Below are 16,939 nucleotides of genomic sequence, written 5' to 3'. Positions count from 1 at the left end.
ATCCACAGCCATGGCCGTGCCTTTATTGCATGGTGGCAGCTGTGCCAGGCTGGGGCTGAGCCGTTTCAGCCCATCTTCATCACCTTGTGGATCCAGTCGACATAGAGGGAGACACGGATGAAGAGGGCGGGCTGGTCGATGCGGGCACAGACGCGGGAGGGGGTGATCACCCCCTCCAGCACCCAGCAGTCGGCGGTGAGGCAGGCCAGCGGCCCCCCGTAATCTCCCTGCGGCACACGGAGAGCGGTGTCACCCGCCGGTGCTGGTGCCCATGGGCTCCCCGAGGTGGCGGTCCCCAGCCCCGCTCACCTCACAGGCCCCCACGCCAGCGCGCAGCGGGGCGGTGCACAGCTCGCTCTCCTTCAGGCGCCCGCGCAGCGCCGCGTTGCACTCACCGTGGGCCAGCACCGGCAGCTGCGCCACGTTCAGCACGCTGCTCTCCCCCGTGCCTGCGGGCAGGCGGCACATGGGGCAGCAGGCAGGGGATGCTGGGGCAGGGGATGCACAGACGGGGATGCCACGGGCAGGGGGATGGCATGGCAAGGGGCGCCGCGGCTGGGCAGATGCTGTGGGTGGGGGCACACAGCATGCAAGGTGATGCCTTTGGAGGAGGAGTGCCCTCCTGGGAGGTACTGCAGGCAGGGGACGTTGTGGGCAGGGGAATGCTGTTGCTGGGGAATGGCATGGACAGGAAGATATGGGGAGGAGGATGTCGTGGCAGCAGGATGCTGTGGAAGGGAGATGTTATGCAAGAGGGATGCCATGGACAGGGGGATGGTGTGGGTGGGGGAATGGCATGGGCAGGAAAATGCTATGGAAGGGGGTGTCATGAAAGGCAGATGTTGCGGGCAGAAGGATGCCAGGAACCAGGGAACGCTGCGGGCAGGGGGATGCTGTGGTCAAGGGACGTGTTGGTCAGGGGATACCATCACAGGGAGTCCCTGGCAGGGGCTGCCCACGGCAGGTACCTCTGGTTTCCCCCCAGCCGGCAATCTCACAGACGGTGTTGGCGGGCACAACGTAGCGCTCGGGCGGCAGGCAGATCAGCGCCACGCGCCTGTTCAGAACAGCTGGCCTGCAGCGAGAGGGGCAGCGGGATGTGGCGCCAGCCCGGCCAGCAGCGGGGCACAACAGGGCCCAGGACATGGCCATTCACCTCGACAGCTTCAGCATCACCAGCTGGGACTCAGAGGGGCCACAGACAATACGCACAATGGGGATGGTTTGCTGGTCGGGGTCCCCAGGGCCAGGGTCCTTGAAGAGCGTCCCCAGCTGCACCTTGTAGCCCGTCAGGTCGGCATCGCTGCAGGACAGGGACGTGAGGTGTGGGGGGCTCCCAGCACCCCGCACCCTGGCCCTGGCCTTACCAGGAGGAGAAGCACTGGCGTGTGCTGATCACCCACTGCTCCTGCACCAGGGACCCGCCGCAGAAGTGCACGCCAGCCCTGTGGGGATGGGGGGTCAGCTCCTGGTGGGGATGCCGGCCGTGCAGCAGTGCCAGCGGGGCACCCGCTCACCGGTTGCGGATGCTGACGGTCCAGGGCGAGTTGCCGGGCTGGCCACCGACAATGCGCCCTTTCTGCTGCAGCCTCTCGTCCCGCCGGCCACACTGCTCGAACGCCATCACATCTGCAGGCAGGGGGAACATCAGCCAGGGCCATGCCATTGGCACCCACTCCACAGCACCCACCCGGCACCCGCGGGCTCCCACCTGCGTTCTCCAGGACAGAGGGCACTGCACTGCCAGCTGCGGAGAAAAAGCAGAGAGTGGCATTGGGGTGGGACCCACGCACCCTGCAGGGACCAAAACCACCCAGGGGGTGGCTGGGGTCCCCCCTAGCTCCGCAGGGTGTCAGCTTGGGCTCACAGCAGGGCTTGATGGCACAGTAGTCGAAGGGGGTGCGGGGGTCCATCGTGTAGCACCAGGGGCCATGGCTGTCGTTATCGGGGTTGCGGCAGTAGTTCTCCTCCAGGTGTGCCTCAGGGTGGGTGACGGGCGAGATCCTGCCAGGAGGAAGTCACCATCCCCGTCTCCATCCTCATCCTCGTCCCCATCCCCACGTGCCCCCCAGCACGTTCCCTCACACACTCACTGGGGCACGTGGGGCGCCTGGGCAGCCCACGGCTGGCAGGTGATGCCCTGGCGTGTCTTGCTGACGTGGCCGTGGTAGCTCTCGCCGTGGCCGTGGTAGCACTCTGGGGACAGGGAGGGAGGGCTGGCACCCCTGGCAGGCACCCCGGGGACGGGTGCCCGGGGGCGGCTCACCTTGGGTGCTCAGCTCGTCGGGACAGCGGCGGATGTGGAAGCAGAAGGCGATGCGGATGGCACGGTGGGCGGTGAAGCACCACGGTGCCTCTGAGCCATCGGGGTTGCGGCAGTAGTTCTCCTGCAGGTCCCTGGTGCAGGGGTCGTGTGGGTGTCTCCCCCCCAGTCCTGTACCCATGGGTGCTGCCTACCACCGCCCTCCCTGGCTGCACCTCCTCCACCCCCTTACTTTCCACCCCCTTACTTGCATGGGTACTTCTCAGGCACGAAGTGGTGCTGGTGGGGGGTCTGGGCGTCCCAGCGCTGGCAGGGGATCCCCGACACGGTGACGTTCACCCGGCCCCGGTAGCTTTCGCCCTTGCCCCTGAAGCAGCTGGTGGTGACATTGAGGGGCCGCGGGCGTTTTTCTGCTTGTGTGGCAGGAGTGGAGCAGAGTGCAGGGTGAGGGTGGCACCTGGGACACCTGGCCTGCGCCATGCGGTGCCACCGGCGGGGACTTACTGCAGATGCGGATGCGGCAGTACTCGCGCTCCTGGCTGGGGTCGGTGGTGTAACACCAGGGCCGCTCAGAGCTGTCGGGGTTGCGGCAGTAGTTGTCATCCAGACCCTTGTCGGGGTACCTGGGCCAGAGACGGGGAGCAGCGGTCGAGGGTGGCACCACTGCCCCGGCACCTGGCGTGGCCGGGGCACCGCGCACTGCCCAGGGCCGGGGGCCGGTACTTGTCAGGGTGGTAGGGGTGCTTGTGCGGGTGCTGCAGGTCCCAGCGCTGGCACTCGGTCCCTGACTCGGTGTGGTCCACGGTGCCACGGTACTCCTCCCCGTTGCAGGTCATGCAGACGGCTGCCGACAGCCAGGGGGACTAAGCGGGCGGTCGGGGAGACACAAAGCACGGGGTGTCTCTGGGCGGTGGCACTCACCGTCCTCGCACTTCTTGATGCCGCAGCTCTGGTGCCGGATGTTGGGGTCAACGGTGTAACACCACGGGCCTCGCTTGTCCTGGTCGGGGTTTCGGCAGTAATTCTCCTCCAGCCCGTTGCGGGGGGACGGCCGGAACCTGCCGGCAGCAGGGTGGGTAGGAGGGCTGCCGGGAGCCCCTCGCCTCGTGGCCAGCTCAGCCACAATGATGTTCCACCCTTGGTCAGTGCCATTGCCCCCGTGCTGTCCCCATTACCCCCATGCTGTCCTTGTTGCCCCACATTGTCCCCAGCCCATTCCCCACTGCCCCACACTGCCCAGGGCCACTGACACATGTCACGGGGCAGCTGGGGACACGGGGGCACCTGTGGTCATGGGGTGTTGTGGCTTGCCAGCGCTGGCAGCGCAGACCCTTCTCCGTCGTGGCCCGTGTGCCACGGTAGCTGCTGCCATCGGCCACAATGCAGTCCCGCAGGTAGTCTGGGCAGAACCGGGCACCGTGTCAGAGCCCAGGGCCGAGCTGCGGCACGGGGGCAGTAGGGAGCCTCGTGCTGGGTGGCCCATGCCCGGGCCGTGGTGCCCCCAGGCCCACCCGTGGCACCAGCCCACCTTTCTTCTGGTACAAGTCGTAGTGGATGTTTTTCTGCAGCTGGACATGGGGTGAGTGCTGAGTCCAGGGCAGCAGCTGGCACAGCTGGCTCTGCCGGTTGTAGTGGAAAGCCCTGGGAGGAACAGCAGGAGCCTGGCATGGCACTGTGCGGGGGCCAGGACCCGTGGGCATGGGCCCAAGCACACGGCATGACCCCGCTGTCATGGCCCCTGCCCTGCCCCCCGCCCCATGGCACTGTCACGTCCCGCTCACCGGCAAGTGAGGCTGGCAGCACAGCGCTGGGCACACTGCCCCGCAGAGCCCCGCTCCGGCAGTGGCGCCACCGGGTCCGCGGGCACCGCCAGCAGCTCCGTGGCTCGCAGGCGCTGGAAGTCATTGAGGGGCGAGCGGTGGCCTGGGCGGCGCGGCAGGAGCTCAGTGTGGGGACACAGCGGGGACACCCCGGCCACACGGAGCACGGGACCCATGTCCCATGCAGCAGGGGGGGTCCCTGCCCTACAGGGCACCCGCTGCAGCCCCCGGTTCCTGCTCCCCCCGCGCCCTCCAGCCCCACGGCGGCCCAGTCCGGGGCCCTACCTGAGCCCAGGGCCGCGGCCAGGGCGAGCAGGACGCCCAGCACAGGCTGCATGGCGGCGTCCCCGGGGCTGCTGCGGCGCTGGGCCGGCCCCCGGCAAATATTTGCCCGCGGGCTCGGGGCCAGCGGGGCCGGGGTCACCCCGCGCCGGGGCCGCACGTGGGGCGCGGGGCGGGGCCTGAAGCGCGGGGGGGGCGGGGCCTGCAGCGCGGGAGGCGGGGCCTAAAGCGCGGGGGGCGGGGCCGGCGGGGCTGTGGGCGGGGCTTGGAGCGGGGCCAGACGGGAGCGGAGGGGGCGGCGGGGCGGGGCCGCGGGGAGGGCGGGGCCGCGCGGGACGGCCGCAGGGCGCGGGGGGAGGCGGGGCCCCGAGCGGCCAGGTGGGGCGGGGCGGACTCGGCCGCCGGGCGCCGATTGGCCGCGGCGCGCTCGTGCCGCCCGTTGCTAGGCGCCGCGCGCCCCGCCCCCAGGTACGTGCCCGCGCGGGGTCGCGCTCGCGCCGCGCCGCCCGCTCGGTGCGTCGGGGCCGCTGGCGGCGAGAGCCGGCGGGGAGCGGCCTCCGGGCCCGGCCGTCGCACGGTGAGGGGCCGCGGGGACGGGGGGGCTCGGCCTCCGCCCGGCGGCGGCAGCGCGGAGCTGCGGCGGCACCTGCCGGGCCGCCCTGCCCTTGGCCTGCCGGGTGGGCTGGGGCCGGGAGCGGCGGCGCGGCCTGGGCAGACGCGCGGCGGGCTCGGCCTCCCGGTGCGCGGGCAGCAGGTCGGCCCGGCGGGGGCGGCCCGGCGCGGCCTCAGCCCCGGCGCGCCCTCCGCGGCCTGCCGGGGCCGAGCGCGGGCGGCGGCCTGGGCTGCTGCGGGGTCCGGCCCCGGCGCCGCTGCCCCCGCCGCGCTTCGCTTCCCCCTTCGCGGTGTTTTCCCGCCGCCGGGGCCGCTCTTCGGGCGCCGGCCGGGGCCTGGGTGGGCGCCGCGCCCAGGGGTGCCCGGCGGGGCTGGCCCTGCCGGCGGGCGGCAGCGGAGCGGGCCCGGCCCGTGGCACCGAGCGGCTGTGCCGGGGTGGGCTGTACCGGGCGAGGCGTGGGGCTTCACTGCAGCCGCCGGCGGGGGCGGTGGGAGCGGCCCAGGTGCTGGAGGTGGCGGCAGCCGGTCCCGCATGTGCCCTGGTTCCTGGCGGGGCGTGCCGGAGCTCGGGCGGGATTCCCGGGCTCGGCCCGTCGGCGTGTGCGGGGGCCCGGCGGCTCTCCCCGGGACCGGCCTGGCGCCGCGGGACCGCAGGTGGATTTGCAGATGCCCGGCGGAGTTGGCGTCTCCCCGGGTGTGCTCTGCTCGGGGACTCGGGCGGCCCCGGGGCCCCCGGCCCCGCTGCGGGACCGGCCGCCCTGGACCGGGCTCGGTGGGGCCCGGGGGCTCCGGGGACCGACCTTGGGCTGGGCACTGCGAGCGTGACTGAGAGCAGGGGCTGTTCGGGCATAACAGACCCACAGCCAAACTTTTTATAAGCGGTGCAGGTGACTAAATACACTTAAATAGTTCTGCTGCACAAAAAGGCGTAAACGCAGAGTATTCCTTCTGGCCACCCTGGCTCCTCAGAAGCAACAAGCTGTGGAGTGGCTCCTCTGAGTCTCCGGCGCCTGTCAGGTCAACAAGTATGAGTTTAGTAAGTTTTGCCACAGGTTTGCAAGTCGCAAACTCACTGAGTGTGTTTTTAGAGCTTAACTTGGTCTCGGCTGCTTGGGGCGGGAATGTACAGGCAGGGGACGTGGGAGCTGGCAGCAGGGTTTGCACTCACTCCCTGTGGGGCTGCGTCTCCCTTGGACCTGGAGCTTTGGCTCATAGGCTTGGGAAAATGGCACTGATATTGTTTACCTGTCCAAAATGAGACTAAAATCCTCTTTTTTGTGTGTGTGTATAAAAAGACCAAGTATTCATTTGTCTTCTCTCAGCTCCTCCAGGCAGGGGCTTCTTTCCACCGTTTGCTGCTGTTATAGGAGGACCACTAGCATCTCTTGCCTTGGGAATACTGTACTTAACAAAATTTGTTATTTAACTTTATATATAGAATGCTGTCTCTTCCCATGTTCAGCTTTACAGATTCCTTTCCTCACTTTGAGAGTTTAAAATTCAGCACAGTTTTCTTCACGCAGTCTCTGCCACTATTCTGAGCATCCTAAAGCACTTATTCATTCTTCCTGATGCTTGTCATTGCACTCTTCTATCCTAAATATAGGGTAGTATGCCAACGGGAGAAGCTTGAGAGCGAGCTGAAGTGCTGGGAACACCACTGTTTACTCAGAGGAGTAATCAGCAAAGCCTGGCTGATTCCAGGTCGCGCCGTCTTCTTGCTGCAGGAGTTTGCGCTCACTTTTTTGGGAGCTGGCACAAATTCTTGGATAACTAGAAGATGTTGTTGATGGCACATACGAACTTAGAAATACCCATTTCTTTCAGCATTGTGTAAACTGAGTGGTAAATTCTGCTTAATTGCTGATATTAGGCCTGGAGAATTATCAAAAGCTGTGGGGCTGATATCAGTAAAAGTGTTCTGTGCCCCGCTGTGTACCAGTAGGTTTTGTATGGGATTTATTAACCCCAGGTGCTTCTCTGCTTCTAGGAACGGCTGGTACTCATTGCTAGTTCGAGCGCTGCTTGTCCCCTTCTTTCTCCTCTCCTCTCTCACTGCCCAGTGTGCTGGGCTCAGCTGCTTCAAGAAATGAAGGAGGATGCGTGACAGAGCGAGACCTTTTGTCAGCTTCAGCTGCAAAGTGTGCGGTTAGAATTGGCTCAAAGCTCCAACCGTAACTTGTCTTCCATGGGCATCTGGTTTGGAGGAATTCTGGTGTGTCTCCTGCCGTGTTCCAGCAGCGAGGGGATAACGTGGGAAGGGAGCGCTGTGTCCTGGCCAGTGTGAGGATGCCGGCTGAGAAGCCTCAGAGGTGCTTTGCACTAGAGAGCGGTGGTCCCGCTCGGGTCTGATGCAGAATGGAACCACGTGGGTGCAGCAGTGGGGTCCTGTGGGGATTTCCATGCTTTGGCGTCCGCGGCACAGGTGTGAGCTGCAGCGTGTTGTCAGCCTGGCAGAGGAGGTGTGACAGTTCTGCCCTGGCACGAGGGGTGTTGCTCAACAGTGAGAATGGTGTCTCCTCACCTTTTCCATGTCCCTTGGACAGATAACAAGAGAGATTGTCCTGGAGAGGGACCAGGGTGCTGTGCCAGCCTGGGGAGGAACTCCAGCTGACAGCAGGGAAACCGTCTGTCTCCTTTCGGCAATGGCAGCTGTCTGAAAAGTTTTGTCGTGAGGATGATTTTTGGATGGTTTCTGCCTTTCCTCCCATTAGCTGAGGAATAGTACAGAGAATTTAATTCAAGTAATGGTTAATTTGAATGAGGAAAATGCAAACTCTGAATTCTCCTTGGGCAAACAGGGGTCATGTAAATAAATGCCTTGACATTCTTTGTGGTGCTTGTAGACTGTCTACCAATTACTTCTGGTCTCTTGCGGAATCAGTGGGAGGCTGTCACTCCTTCAGCGCCAAGTACTTCAGCAGTGATTTGGGCGAAATACAAATAAACACAGTTGGATTGACCTAGTGTATCTGAGCTCTTGGTATGCTGGAAATGTTTGTTCTTAGGATGTTTGTGTGGTCTGGAGAGCTCTGTACCTTAAACCTGATTCAAAGAGGTCTGTGACCATGTTTAAGCTGTGAAAAATAAAAGATCAACCTGAAGAACCTGTAGGTTCTTGCTTGTGAGATTGCTTAAGTTCGAGCAAACTACTGGTGCTGCTGGAAGGACAGTTAACATATTAACCTGCATGAATACACTAGGTAGGTGCGCTTTCTAGTCTAATGTGTTTTTCTGTCTGTATATCTCCCTGCATTTATCCATTTGCTTAAACTGTCGCTCGTTCAGCTTTTCTGGGATAGAATTTTGCCTTGCTGGTGGGAAAGATGGTTGTATATATTTGATGTTACCACTTTTATTGTCGCTGTACTGTTTGTGGGCATCTGAGCTGATCTGCTGGTGCAACTCAGTCCAAAGGAGGTGGTCTGAGGCCCATGGCCAGGCAGACCCGCTCTTTTCCCCTCACCGTGCCTGCTGGGTCCGTGTGCTCGTCTCCCAGGGACCAGCAGAAAGGTCCCAGCTCTCGCATGTGGTTCGTGAGCTGTTCTGGGTGTCTGGTGATGAGGAGATGGGGGAAGGTGTGCAGTGTGGCTTTGGTCAGCGTGTGGGGAGGCAATGGGGGCCCCTTCTGTCAGCAGGGATGTGCTTAAATGGACAAATGTGTCTTGAAACCGCAGCCCGAGTTAAAGCTGGAGCTTCTTGCCTCATGGTGGTTCTGCCTGAGTTATTTGCTGGGATGCAAGTGATATAAGGCACCCTAGGAATGTACTCTCTTTTCCCAAATGCTGTGTCCTGCTCAAGGTCACCACGGCCCAGCAGTGTTGGTCTTCTGAGAGCCAGGCTTGATGCACGTTCGGAAATTCCCTGGAATATCTGCCAATGGCAGCGGTGCAGCCTTGCGGCTCTTCCACGTCCGGGGTCCTGTCCTTGGGCAGTGTGCTGGAACCCCAGAGCTGGGAGTGGGGGGGCTGTTGGGCCACCATGTGCTCACAACAGCCCCCGAAACCTTAACACAAATGGTGTTCTGCCATGTGGCTTCCTGCGTCACTGCCAGGCCACATCAGCCCTGGTGCCACCACGGCCGTCCCGGCTGCGGCACAGCGAGCAGCTGAGGGTGATGAGCATGGGACGGCTGAGCTGGTGCGGAACTCGCTGCGTTCCAGAGGAGAGGTCTGGCCTCCAGGCACACGGTTATGGCTGTGGTGTTTGCAGTTGTCTTGCTGAGCTGATTTTTTTGTGTGTGTGTGTTTCTGCAAAGTAGTGACCTGAGTTGTCAATGGGAGGAGCCTGTTGGCAGCTGGCAGCGTGGCGGAGAGGAACCGAGGCCCAGGCTGGAGGAGCAGGGAGAGTTGTCCATGGTCCCATGCTGTGGGGCGGTGGGTTAGCTCAGGACGAGCCTCATGGCTTGGTGCCCTTCAAAGGGCCATTCTCTTTCTCTGCTTTCAGCTGTGCTCTCTTGCCTCCTCCCACGTGCCAGCTGTGGTGCTGAGCCGATGCATTGACAAACTGATGCTGCTAATTTGGCATGAAATTGTTCTTTTTTGCAGCTGGACCCTTTTTCCACTGGCTTAGCAAACTGGTCAGGAGGGGAGCCAACCATCCCCAGAGGCAGGGAGCTGCTGTGTCAGCGGAACGCTGCTCTTAGCTGCGATGGATATTTTCTTCTTCAGGGTCAAGTTGTCCCTCAGTTTCATTGGCCTGCAGGTATCCTCTAGGCCTGGAGAGTAATCCTTGGTGGGATTCAAAGTACATTATCTTGGGCAGACCTTCACATGCAGAGGCTGAGGCTTGGAAACAGTGGTAGAACTAGTTCCAACCCCATAGGTGGACAGTGTTCAGCTTTGGTTTGGGTTTTTCTTTAGAAAAACAGGCTCCTCGCCTCACCTGACCTGTAAAGAGGTATTTGAATGAAGGTTTCCGCTGACGACTTCTCCTTTTTTTCCCCCCTTTTCTTGTGATAATGATCTCACCGCAGTGCTCAGCTATGGCATTCACCATCGTTGCAACCTCGAATAAGGGTTTGGTATATATTTTCTACTGTGCTTTCTGAGAAGGGCTCAGTTCATAGAGGGTTACATGGGCAGCTTCAGAAGTATTTTGGATTGTGGTTCCTTGGAGCTTTCCAACAAATTGCTTTAGAAGCTTCTTCGTGCAGTACTTGATTTTGCAAATAAATACTCCTCAGTGAGGACCTGACAAGCGGCATTCCTCCCCTCCCTCCTCAGGGCTGAAAAAGTGATTACAGGAGAGGTTTCAGTTTACTCTAGCATAGTTACAGGTCATGCGAGTGTTGAATGCATATAGGTGATGAATTCACACTGGGTCTTGTCTTTTTTTTTGAACTAGATTGTACATTTAGACTTCAGAAAGCTTAATCTTCTGTGAAGTGTGTTCCTTAAGGCTGAGGATTAGCATTCAGTAATTTTGATGAGTTTCCAGTAGCAGATACTGATCATTTTATATCAGTCCCAAGGGCTAGGGATTGATTTTGGATGAGCTTGGGTAGGAGTTTTCCATTTAAGTCTTGAATTATGACAAGTGATGCGAAAGCCTCGTGACACTGTCACAACTTCAGATCTCAATCTTTTCTTATCTTTGTGCTGTGGCGCTCAGGATTCCTACAGGAAGACCTTGCACAGGTGTGGACTTATAGTTGTGTAGCCAGAGGCATTTTGAGCCAGGAGGCAGAAAAAGATGAATGTGTGCACATACTGAATGCTTTGGGGCTCTCTTTTTCTTCTGAGGAAAAGACCTTCCCTCTAGATCTGCTTTCTCTGACGGTAAGTACTTTGCTTTTCCCAAAGTAAGGAATTCTTCTAATAAAGTGGTCTGGCAGTCATCTACAAATGCGGTTTGATGCCAGTGGAAAATCTGACGTGATGATTTTGACGTTGGGATTGTATTGATACAGATATTTGAGGCTGCAGTGATTCCCTATTTGTGTCCCTTAGGCTTTATAGTTTGGTCTTGAGATCTGTGGAGTGTCTGAGCTCTCTGTGCTGCAGGAGCTGATTCCTGCATGACAGATCGTGCATGGTGTTTTCCCACCCCAGGGGAAATATTTCCAGTGGAATTTTAATGATACTGCCTGAGGCTTGCATTGGGGAATAGCAGGTGGTTATTTTAAAACCTCCTCCGAATTAAACTTTGCAGGATCCTATTGGGAAGATGCACACAATCAGTGTAGCTGTGTGTCTTTCTTTAAAAAAACTAGACTTCTGCCTTTACAGATGCAGGGTAAAGACTGGCTGGGGACAAGGGTGGGACTGTGCCAGTTCAAAGGGAGATCTTCCTCTAGTGTTTCTCCTAAAATTCAAAACCCCCTTGCATATCTACTCCCAAAATCTTCAGCATCTTTCCTTTCTCCTGCATGCTGTGCAGCAGCACGTGCTTTAAAATATGTTGGAAAGTATAATTTCACTACTACTGGCAACAACCGAACTTAATAGGCACAAACAACTTGTATCATTGATTTCATTAGTTCTCACACTGAGTTAATTTAAAGCTTCTGCCACGTAGTGTTTGTGCACAGGGTAGCTCTTGAGCGATCCCGTGAGTTTTGGAGTGTGGTCACAACACAGATCTGTCCATCTTGTGTGGAATAAAGCATCAGGAATAGGGCAGTAAACATTTGAATTAGTGTCCAGGTCAGGCCACTAAAATTTTTGTTGGTGGCAGTAATACAGAAGTGATTTGGACTAACAGTCTCATGTAATCTAACGTACAGGTGCTGTACGTGTTCGCATGGTATCAGTTCAGCTCCCCCATAGTGAGCTGTGTGGCCAAAATGTGAAACTTGTGTCCCTGTGTGGGGAATTTTGTGCTCCCAGCAGTGTTTGTGAAGCTGGAGCTTTATGTTTATCCCTATGCCAGCAGCCTTGTGCTGGTTGCTCTTTCAGGAAACACTTTATCACATCTTGGAATAAAATTTTGTTTGAATATCAGGGGTCAGCCTTTAGGGAGGTAAGAAGTTTGATCTTCTCAGAGTAACAATTGCTGAGAATAAATACAAATTTCCTTCAGAAAGGTACAGAGGAAGCTAAAGCAACATGTTGTAACAGTGCTGCATGAAAACCCCGCCAACCCTTGGTAGTAAACTGTTTGTAACAAAAGTATAAGAACAGGGCTTTATAGCCTCAGGAAAACTTTGTAAATTAAGCTATTGTGAAAAAAGGCTTCATTTGCTACTGGCAAAGATGTAAAATGGTATATTGTGGACTTGAAGCATTGGGAAGGCAGCGGTGTTCCTGTGTGGTAATGGTGATAAGCCGGGATAGAAGTTGTGTGCACTTCTGTCTGCTGAAGGTGGCAGAGGGAGGCACTCTGATTACCACGGCTAATTGAGGCGTGAGAAGGTTTGCTCAAAAGCTTAGATCAGAGGTAGAGGAGCTCCTGGAGTCTAGAAGCAGTGCTCCAGCCCTGTGATGTGGTTCTGTCACCACCCTGCCCTCAAACCAGTGTCCCAGCGCTGGCACCATAGCGCTGCACGCCCATTATTCCTGGAAACTGGAATCCTGACTCTCCTCTTCCTTCTCACCACCACACTGGTTCTGTGCAGCCACACCAAGCCCTGCCGTGTCCCCAAAATGTCCCAGTCATTGTGTCAGGTGGGAAGTGCAACTGCTCGTGGCCTCCGGCTGCCCCCCTGCCCCAGCCGTGGTGGCTGGAGCTGGGACCTGGACCTGCAGGGACAGGTAGGGCTGTGCGTGGCTCGCTGACTGTCCGTCCGCAGGCTGGACGTGGCGGTGAGCTCAGCGGGTCTGGCAGGCGGCTGCGGGCGTCCCAGGGGGCACGGCTCTGGTGCTGTCCTGCCGTCACGGGAAGAAGCCGTTTCCTGCAGACATCCAACGTGTCCTGCTGCTGTGCGCTGTGCTCAGCGTGACCCGCTCCGCAGCCTCCAGACCTTTTCTCTTCCCTGAATTGCAGGCTCCAAAAGCTTCTCCCGGAGATGCATAACTTTGTATAGTGAACTTAATCTCTGCTGACTTCAGGTAAGCCTTTTCACACCTTTTGTGGATTTTTTTAGTGTGTTCACACACTGGTTGAAAACCTTGGTATGATACTTCAGGAGATCGTTTGAGGCAGCTTCTCCCCTGCTTCGTGAAGACAAGCAGAGAACAGAAGAGGCAGTGAGATTTAGGATTTGCTTTTTCATGAAGTTAAGATGAAATCAAGGTACTGCAGACAGGGGCCATTCTGCCCTTTGTGCCTTGGCCGCACATACCTGTGTTTTGTGATGGGTCGGTCAGCTCAGATCCTGCTGGAACCGCAGTTCCCACCAGCAAGAGGGAGCTTAGAGAGCAAGGCTGGGTGCAGAGCTCATCCCTGCGAGTGTCTTTTGGACTGATGCAGCATGTGGCTCGGTCACTCCAGCTGTGAGCCCAGAGCAGAGTACTTCACATGCTGAACTCCTGTTTTCTGGTCATATATGGGAATTCAGGCTGGCAAGTGTTTAGGGGTGGTGTTCTTCTTTAAGGAGCGACTTAAGATGATGATTCTCAGCGAGTTTTGGGCAGCTGACTCCGAGCCCTGTTTGGGACCAGCAGCCGCGGGCTGTGCCAACTGGAAAAGGTCAGCTGGAGATGGAGCTGCAGGGCACAGGGGAGGTGTCTGGTTTGCACCGAGGAAGGGCCGCCTTGGTGTCGGTAAATCTGATGGCTGGGCTCTGCAGCCTGAACTCAGCCAGGAGCAGACACCTTTCATTTCCCAGTATGTCAGGCTCTGCTGCACATCAAAGCAGACCCAGGCATGTACAGAAGCTTGTAAGCACACGGGGCCACATCTCAACAGGGCAGAGAAGCTGTCTCATCCCCACTGCAAGTGGAGGAAGAATCTTGGTGGGGAACTCGGTGATATAAGTCAACTCTAAGGAGAGGGTCTTGAGGATCAGCTGAAGTAACTGAAGTGGCCAGTGTCCTTCTTGGGCTTTGTGGCAGCAGCAAGCTGAGCTGATTTGCAAAGCACTTTCAAAGGCAAACAGCTGTCCTGTTTACCTCGCCTGTCCTCAGTGGAGAGAAATTACCTGTCAGCAGAGCTGGGAGGTTATTTTTCTTCTTTAGGTTTGGTTGGGAGGAGTACGCGTTTGAACTCTTCTGGGTGTAACTAGTTAAAGATCCTTCTGGAACAGAAACAACGCAAAACATTGCTGCTCCTCATCTGGGTGGTGATCCTGAACGGAAGCGCAGCCATTTGGGGAACACGGTGCCCCAGCAGCAGCTGATGCTGCCGAGCAGACGGCATTATTGCTCTGGGGTTTTATCTCAGGCCGGTCTCCGGGACTCAAACAAGTTGACGATGCGGAGGCCATTCGTGCAGGAAAGAGGTCTTGCAGCAGTGTCTCGTTCCATTTGCTGTTGGCAGGCTTTAAAGCAGTCCCTTGCATAGAAAAGTCACATGAGAAAAGCATTTAATATATTTTTAGATGTCTTTTAAAGTGGCTTAGTGGCTGAAAAGAAACCTGCGTCAGGTCACTCGCCTGCTTGCTGCAGTTTGCCCAGAAGTGCTCGATTGGACCGTTAATGTGGAATAGATCGAGTCGGAGACCTGTGCTGTGAGGGAGCTGCAGTGGCAGAGACACAGCTGGCTGTGGGAGGTGACCCTCACTGTCACTGTTTTGCTCAGATGCTGCTTGGGACAATAGTGGGAAATGAATGGGAGATGTCCAGCTGAAACCGGTTTAATTTCTTGTTCACTTTATCTTTTGGAATTGTTTTGGTTTTCCTTGGTGACGGATTTTTGCAGGGTCCAAACTTGGCGTGCTTGGCTGCTCGGCTGGTTCGAGCTGGTGCTGCTGGCAGAAGTGGTCCTGCCTTTCGCTTCTGCTGCCAAAAAGAGAAGTGGTCTTGCAGACCATACATCCAGCCAGGAAGCTGAGCCAGATGGAAACTGGTCTCTTGTTTATCTCTTACTGGTTTCTTTAATGTGTGTCTGTTCCCTAGTCACTTCTCCGTGTGGCTCTAACGCTTGTGCCAGCACAGAGGGGACAGAGGACTGGGACAGGGGGACTGTAAGTGCTTCCTCTGGAAGTAGCATCAGCTTACAGGACTGTGAAACTGGTTGAGATGCTGCTGTGGGTCCTCAAGCTGATCAGGGCACATCTGCCCTGGGAGGAGGAGTCAGGGAGAAGGTTCAGCCGTTCCTTTCTCTATAAAAGGTTTGAGTTTCCAAGTCCTTGCCACCATGGGAGAACACGTGCTGCTCGTGGGTCCTGTGGTGCGTGATCTCTTGAGATCTTTGTTGGCCGTTGAATAGGAGGAAAAGTGCACTGGAGTAGGAAGGAAGCATGATGCACTGCATTGCCCTGCGCCAGCGACCTGAATGTCGCTGTGGTCCACGTGTTAGGTGGTGGAAGTTACTCCTGTGGAGGTTTGAGCTGAAATCCTGGTTTGAGATTATTGGTGTGTCAGTTATTTGGTGCTTGTTTGGTGACTGGGCTGTTACACCAGTGCCTACCAGGTAAGGAGAAAACTTATTTTCAGGAGTCCTGCCCTTTCAGAATAAGCTAAAAGTATGGGAAGCGATGGCAGGTGAGGAGAGCAGGGGCCTTGAGAGAGGCCTCCTTGAAGAGCAGCAGTATTTGTGTAACAGCTAACACAAAATATTAATGTAAATAAGACGAGCTGTGATTTTTACCTTGAAGCATCTGGCGAAGTGACTCTTCAGGGATAGTGTGTAGGCAGGTGGGACGAGAGAGCTGGAAAGTGCCAGTTGGCTCTCCTTGTTCTTTGAAATGGTTTTGACCGTAAATGATGAAAGTCTGTGTATAACGAGGAGGAAGCCAGGCAAAACCTGGAAAAGGTGCACTTTTTTCTCATGTATTTGCTGGGATGCTTAACAATGGGAAGAAATAGCTGGGGGGAGACTATGGCCTTCCCATCTCTTGAAGTCTTTGACTCAAGATTTGCTTTAATCAAGTGGGGGAAACTTTAGAGACCTATGTAACAGGTCTCACTAGATGCTAGCCTTGAATGTGGTGTGAGCATCTTTGAGAACATAATCTAAAATACAAACGTTGAGCTTTTCAATATGACCAGCTAAACTAAATGTGTATTTAGCAAGCAAATTTGTTTTTCTTGCCCTTGTCACTTAAAATGAGTGTGGCAGTGCTAAGAGCTCTTCTGAGATGTCACTGCATCTCACCCAGAGCCCTGAATCGCTGCTTAATTTATGCTGCTTCAGTTCGAGCCTGGGTTCTGGAGGTGAATTTTAACAGTGAAAGCAGAGCCAGTGCTGGAGCGTGGGGTGTGCAGGGGGTGTGCTGGCAGAGGTGGTCTCGGGGGGGTGACACAAAACAGTGCCTGCCCCGGGTTGCTGTGGTTAGAGCCGTAGTGAGCTCTGGGGCTGTGGCGGGGCGGGAGAAGGCGGTGACAGACGGACGGACGGCTGCGTGTCCGCTGTCCCGCTGCCTTGTAGGGAGATGTGCCACAGCCCGGGACCGGCCCGTCCCTCTGCACCGGCTGCCGGACATTTCTGGGAAGGCTCCTGGGGCCGGTGGCTCCCGTGAGCTTTGCCCACGGCGCTGGGGCCGTGTGTGCCTGTGTTTTGCCTTGAGTGCCTTTTAGTGCACGTATAAATACCAGCAGGTTTCAGATGTGTTGCAGATTCTCCTCTGCTCCTTTTTTAAAGCCTGAGTCATAAATAAATTGGTGCTCGCTTAAGGGTCCGGCTGATTTGTCGTCAGAAATGATGTAAAGATTAAACCCGGAGTTGTGATGGTTCTCCTGCCATGCTGCTCTCCTAGGTCTTGTTTTTCTGTTCCATTCAGACCTGAGCATTGCAGGTGCCACATGAGATACATTTAGGTCCTGGGAAAAAGTTAATTTAGCAGAACTTGCTATAAAGCAATGTTTCTTATGGTCAACCAGACCAGCCGCAGTCTCTCTTGTTCTTTTGACGCAGACACTGCTTCGTGGGAGCCCGTCCTGGCTGCAGCACAGCTTTGCACTATATTTTACAGCTGATG

General features: G+C 57.0%; 2 protein-coding genes across 6 annotated transcripts in view; one reads left to right on the top strand and one right to left on the bottom strand.

Annotated features, from left to right (window-relative positions):
• Positions 1-24: 24 nt before the first annotated feature.
• MST1 (macrophage stimulating 1) lies at positions 25-4,523 on the bottom strand. Of its 2 annotated transcripts, none has more exons than XM_065642258.1 (18): positions 4,369-4,523; positions 4,045-4,186; positions 3,792-3,904; positions 3,548-3,662; positions 3,185-3,321; positions 2,987-3,107; positions 2,768-2,886; positions 2,511-2,676; positions 2,267-2,397; positions 2,094-2,196; positions 1,868-2,004; positions 1,712-1,747; positions 1,518-1,629; positions 1,368-1,445; positions 1,157-1,303; positions 969-1,075; positions 310-449; positions 25-227 (listed from the first exon to the last, which is right to left on the bottom strand). In XM_065642258.1, the coding sequence occupies exons 1-18, from the start codon at positions 4,418-4,420 to the stop codon at positions 66-68; spliced, it is 2,118 nt and encodes a 705-aa protein (XP_065498330.1). In that variant the 5' UTR covers positions 4,421-4,523; the 3' UTR covers positions 25-65. The 2 variants fall into 2 exon arrangements, with proteins under 2 accessions (XP_065498330.1, XP_065498331.1); XM_065642259.1 differs by having other exon boundaries at positions 2,511-2,673.
• A 331-nt stretch (positions 4,524-4,854) lies between these two features.
• DAG1 (dystroglycan 1) overlaps positions 4,855-16,939 on the top strand; it is a 50,572-nt gene continuing 38,487 nt past the window's right edge. Inside the window, exon 1 of one of the 4 annotated variants that reach the window (XM_065642428.1) lies at positions 4,855-4,942. The gene's annotated coding sequence lies outside the window, so the exon portion shown is untranslated. Of the gene's footprint in view, positions 4,943-10,735; positions 10,758-12,843; positions 12,969-14,471; positions 14,570-16,939 lie in introns of those variants that run through there. The other 3 variants (XM_065642435.1, XM_065642429.1, XM_065642434.1) reach the window with 3 other exon arrangements.

The sequence above is a fragment of the Caloenas nicobarica genome, chromosome 11, assembly GCF_036013445.1.
Source record: "Caloenas nicobarica isolate bCalNic1 chromosome 11, bCalNic1.hap1, whole genome shotgun sequence".
NCBI lineage: Eukaryota > Metazoa > Chordata > Aves > Columbiformes > Columbidae > Caloenas > Caloenas nicobarica.
The sequence above is the reverse complement of the archived record's forward strand: the minus strand, read 5'-3'. Positions and strand labels throughout refer to the sequence as shown.

Coding starts and splice junctions, on each gene's coding strand:
- MST1 (XM_065642258.1), bottom strand. CDS start 4,420: ATGCAGCCTGTGCTGGGCGTCCTGCTCGCCCTGGCCGCGGCCCTGGGC. Junction 3,322..3,547: donor ACAACACCCCATGACCACAG/GTGCCCCCGTGT, acceptor TGCTGCCGGCAG/GTTCCGGCCGTCCCCCCGCA. Junction 2,005..2,093: donor CAGGCGCCCCACGTGCCCCA/GTGAGTGTGTGA, acceptor TCCTCCTGGCAG/GATCTCGCCCGTCACCCACC.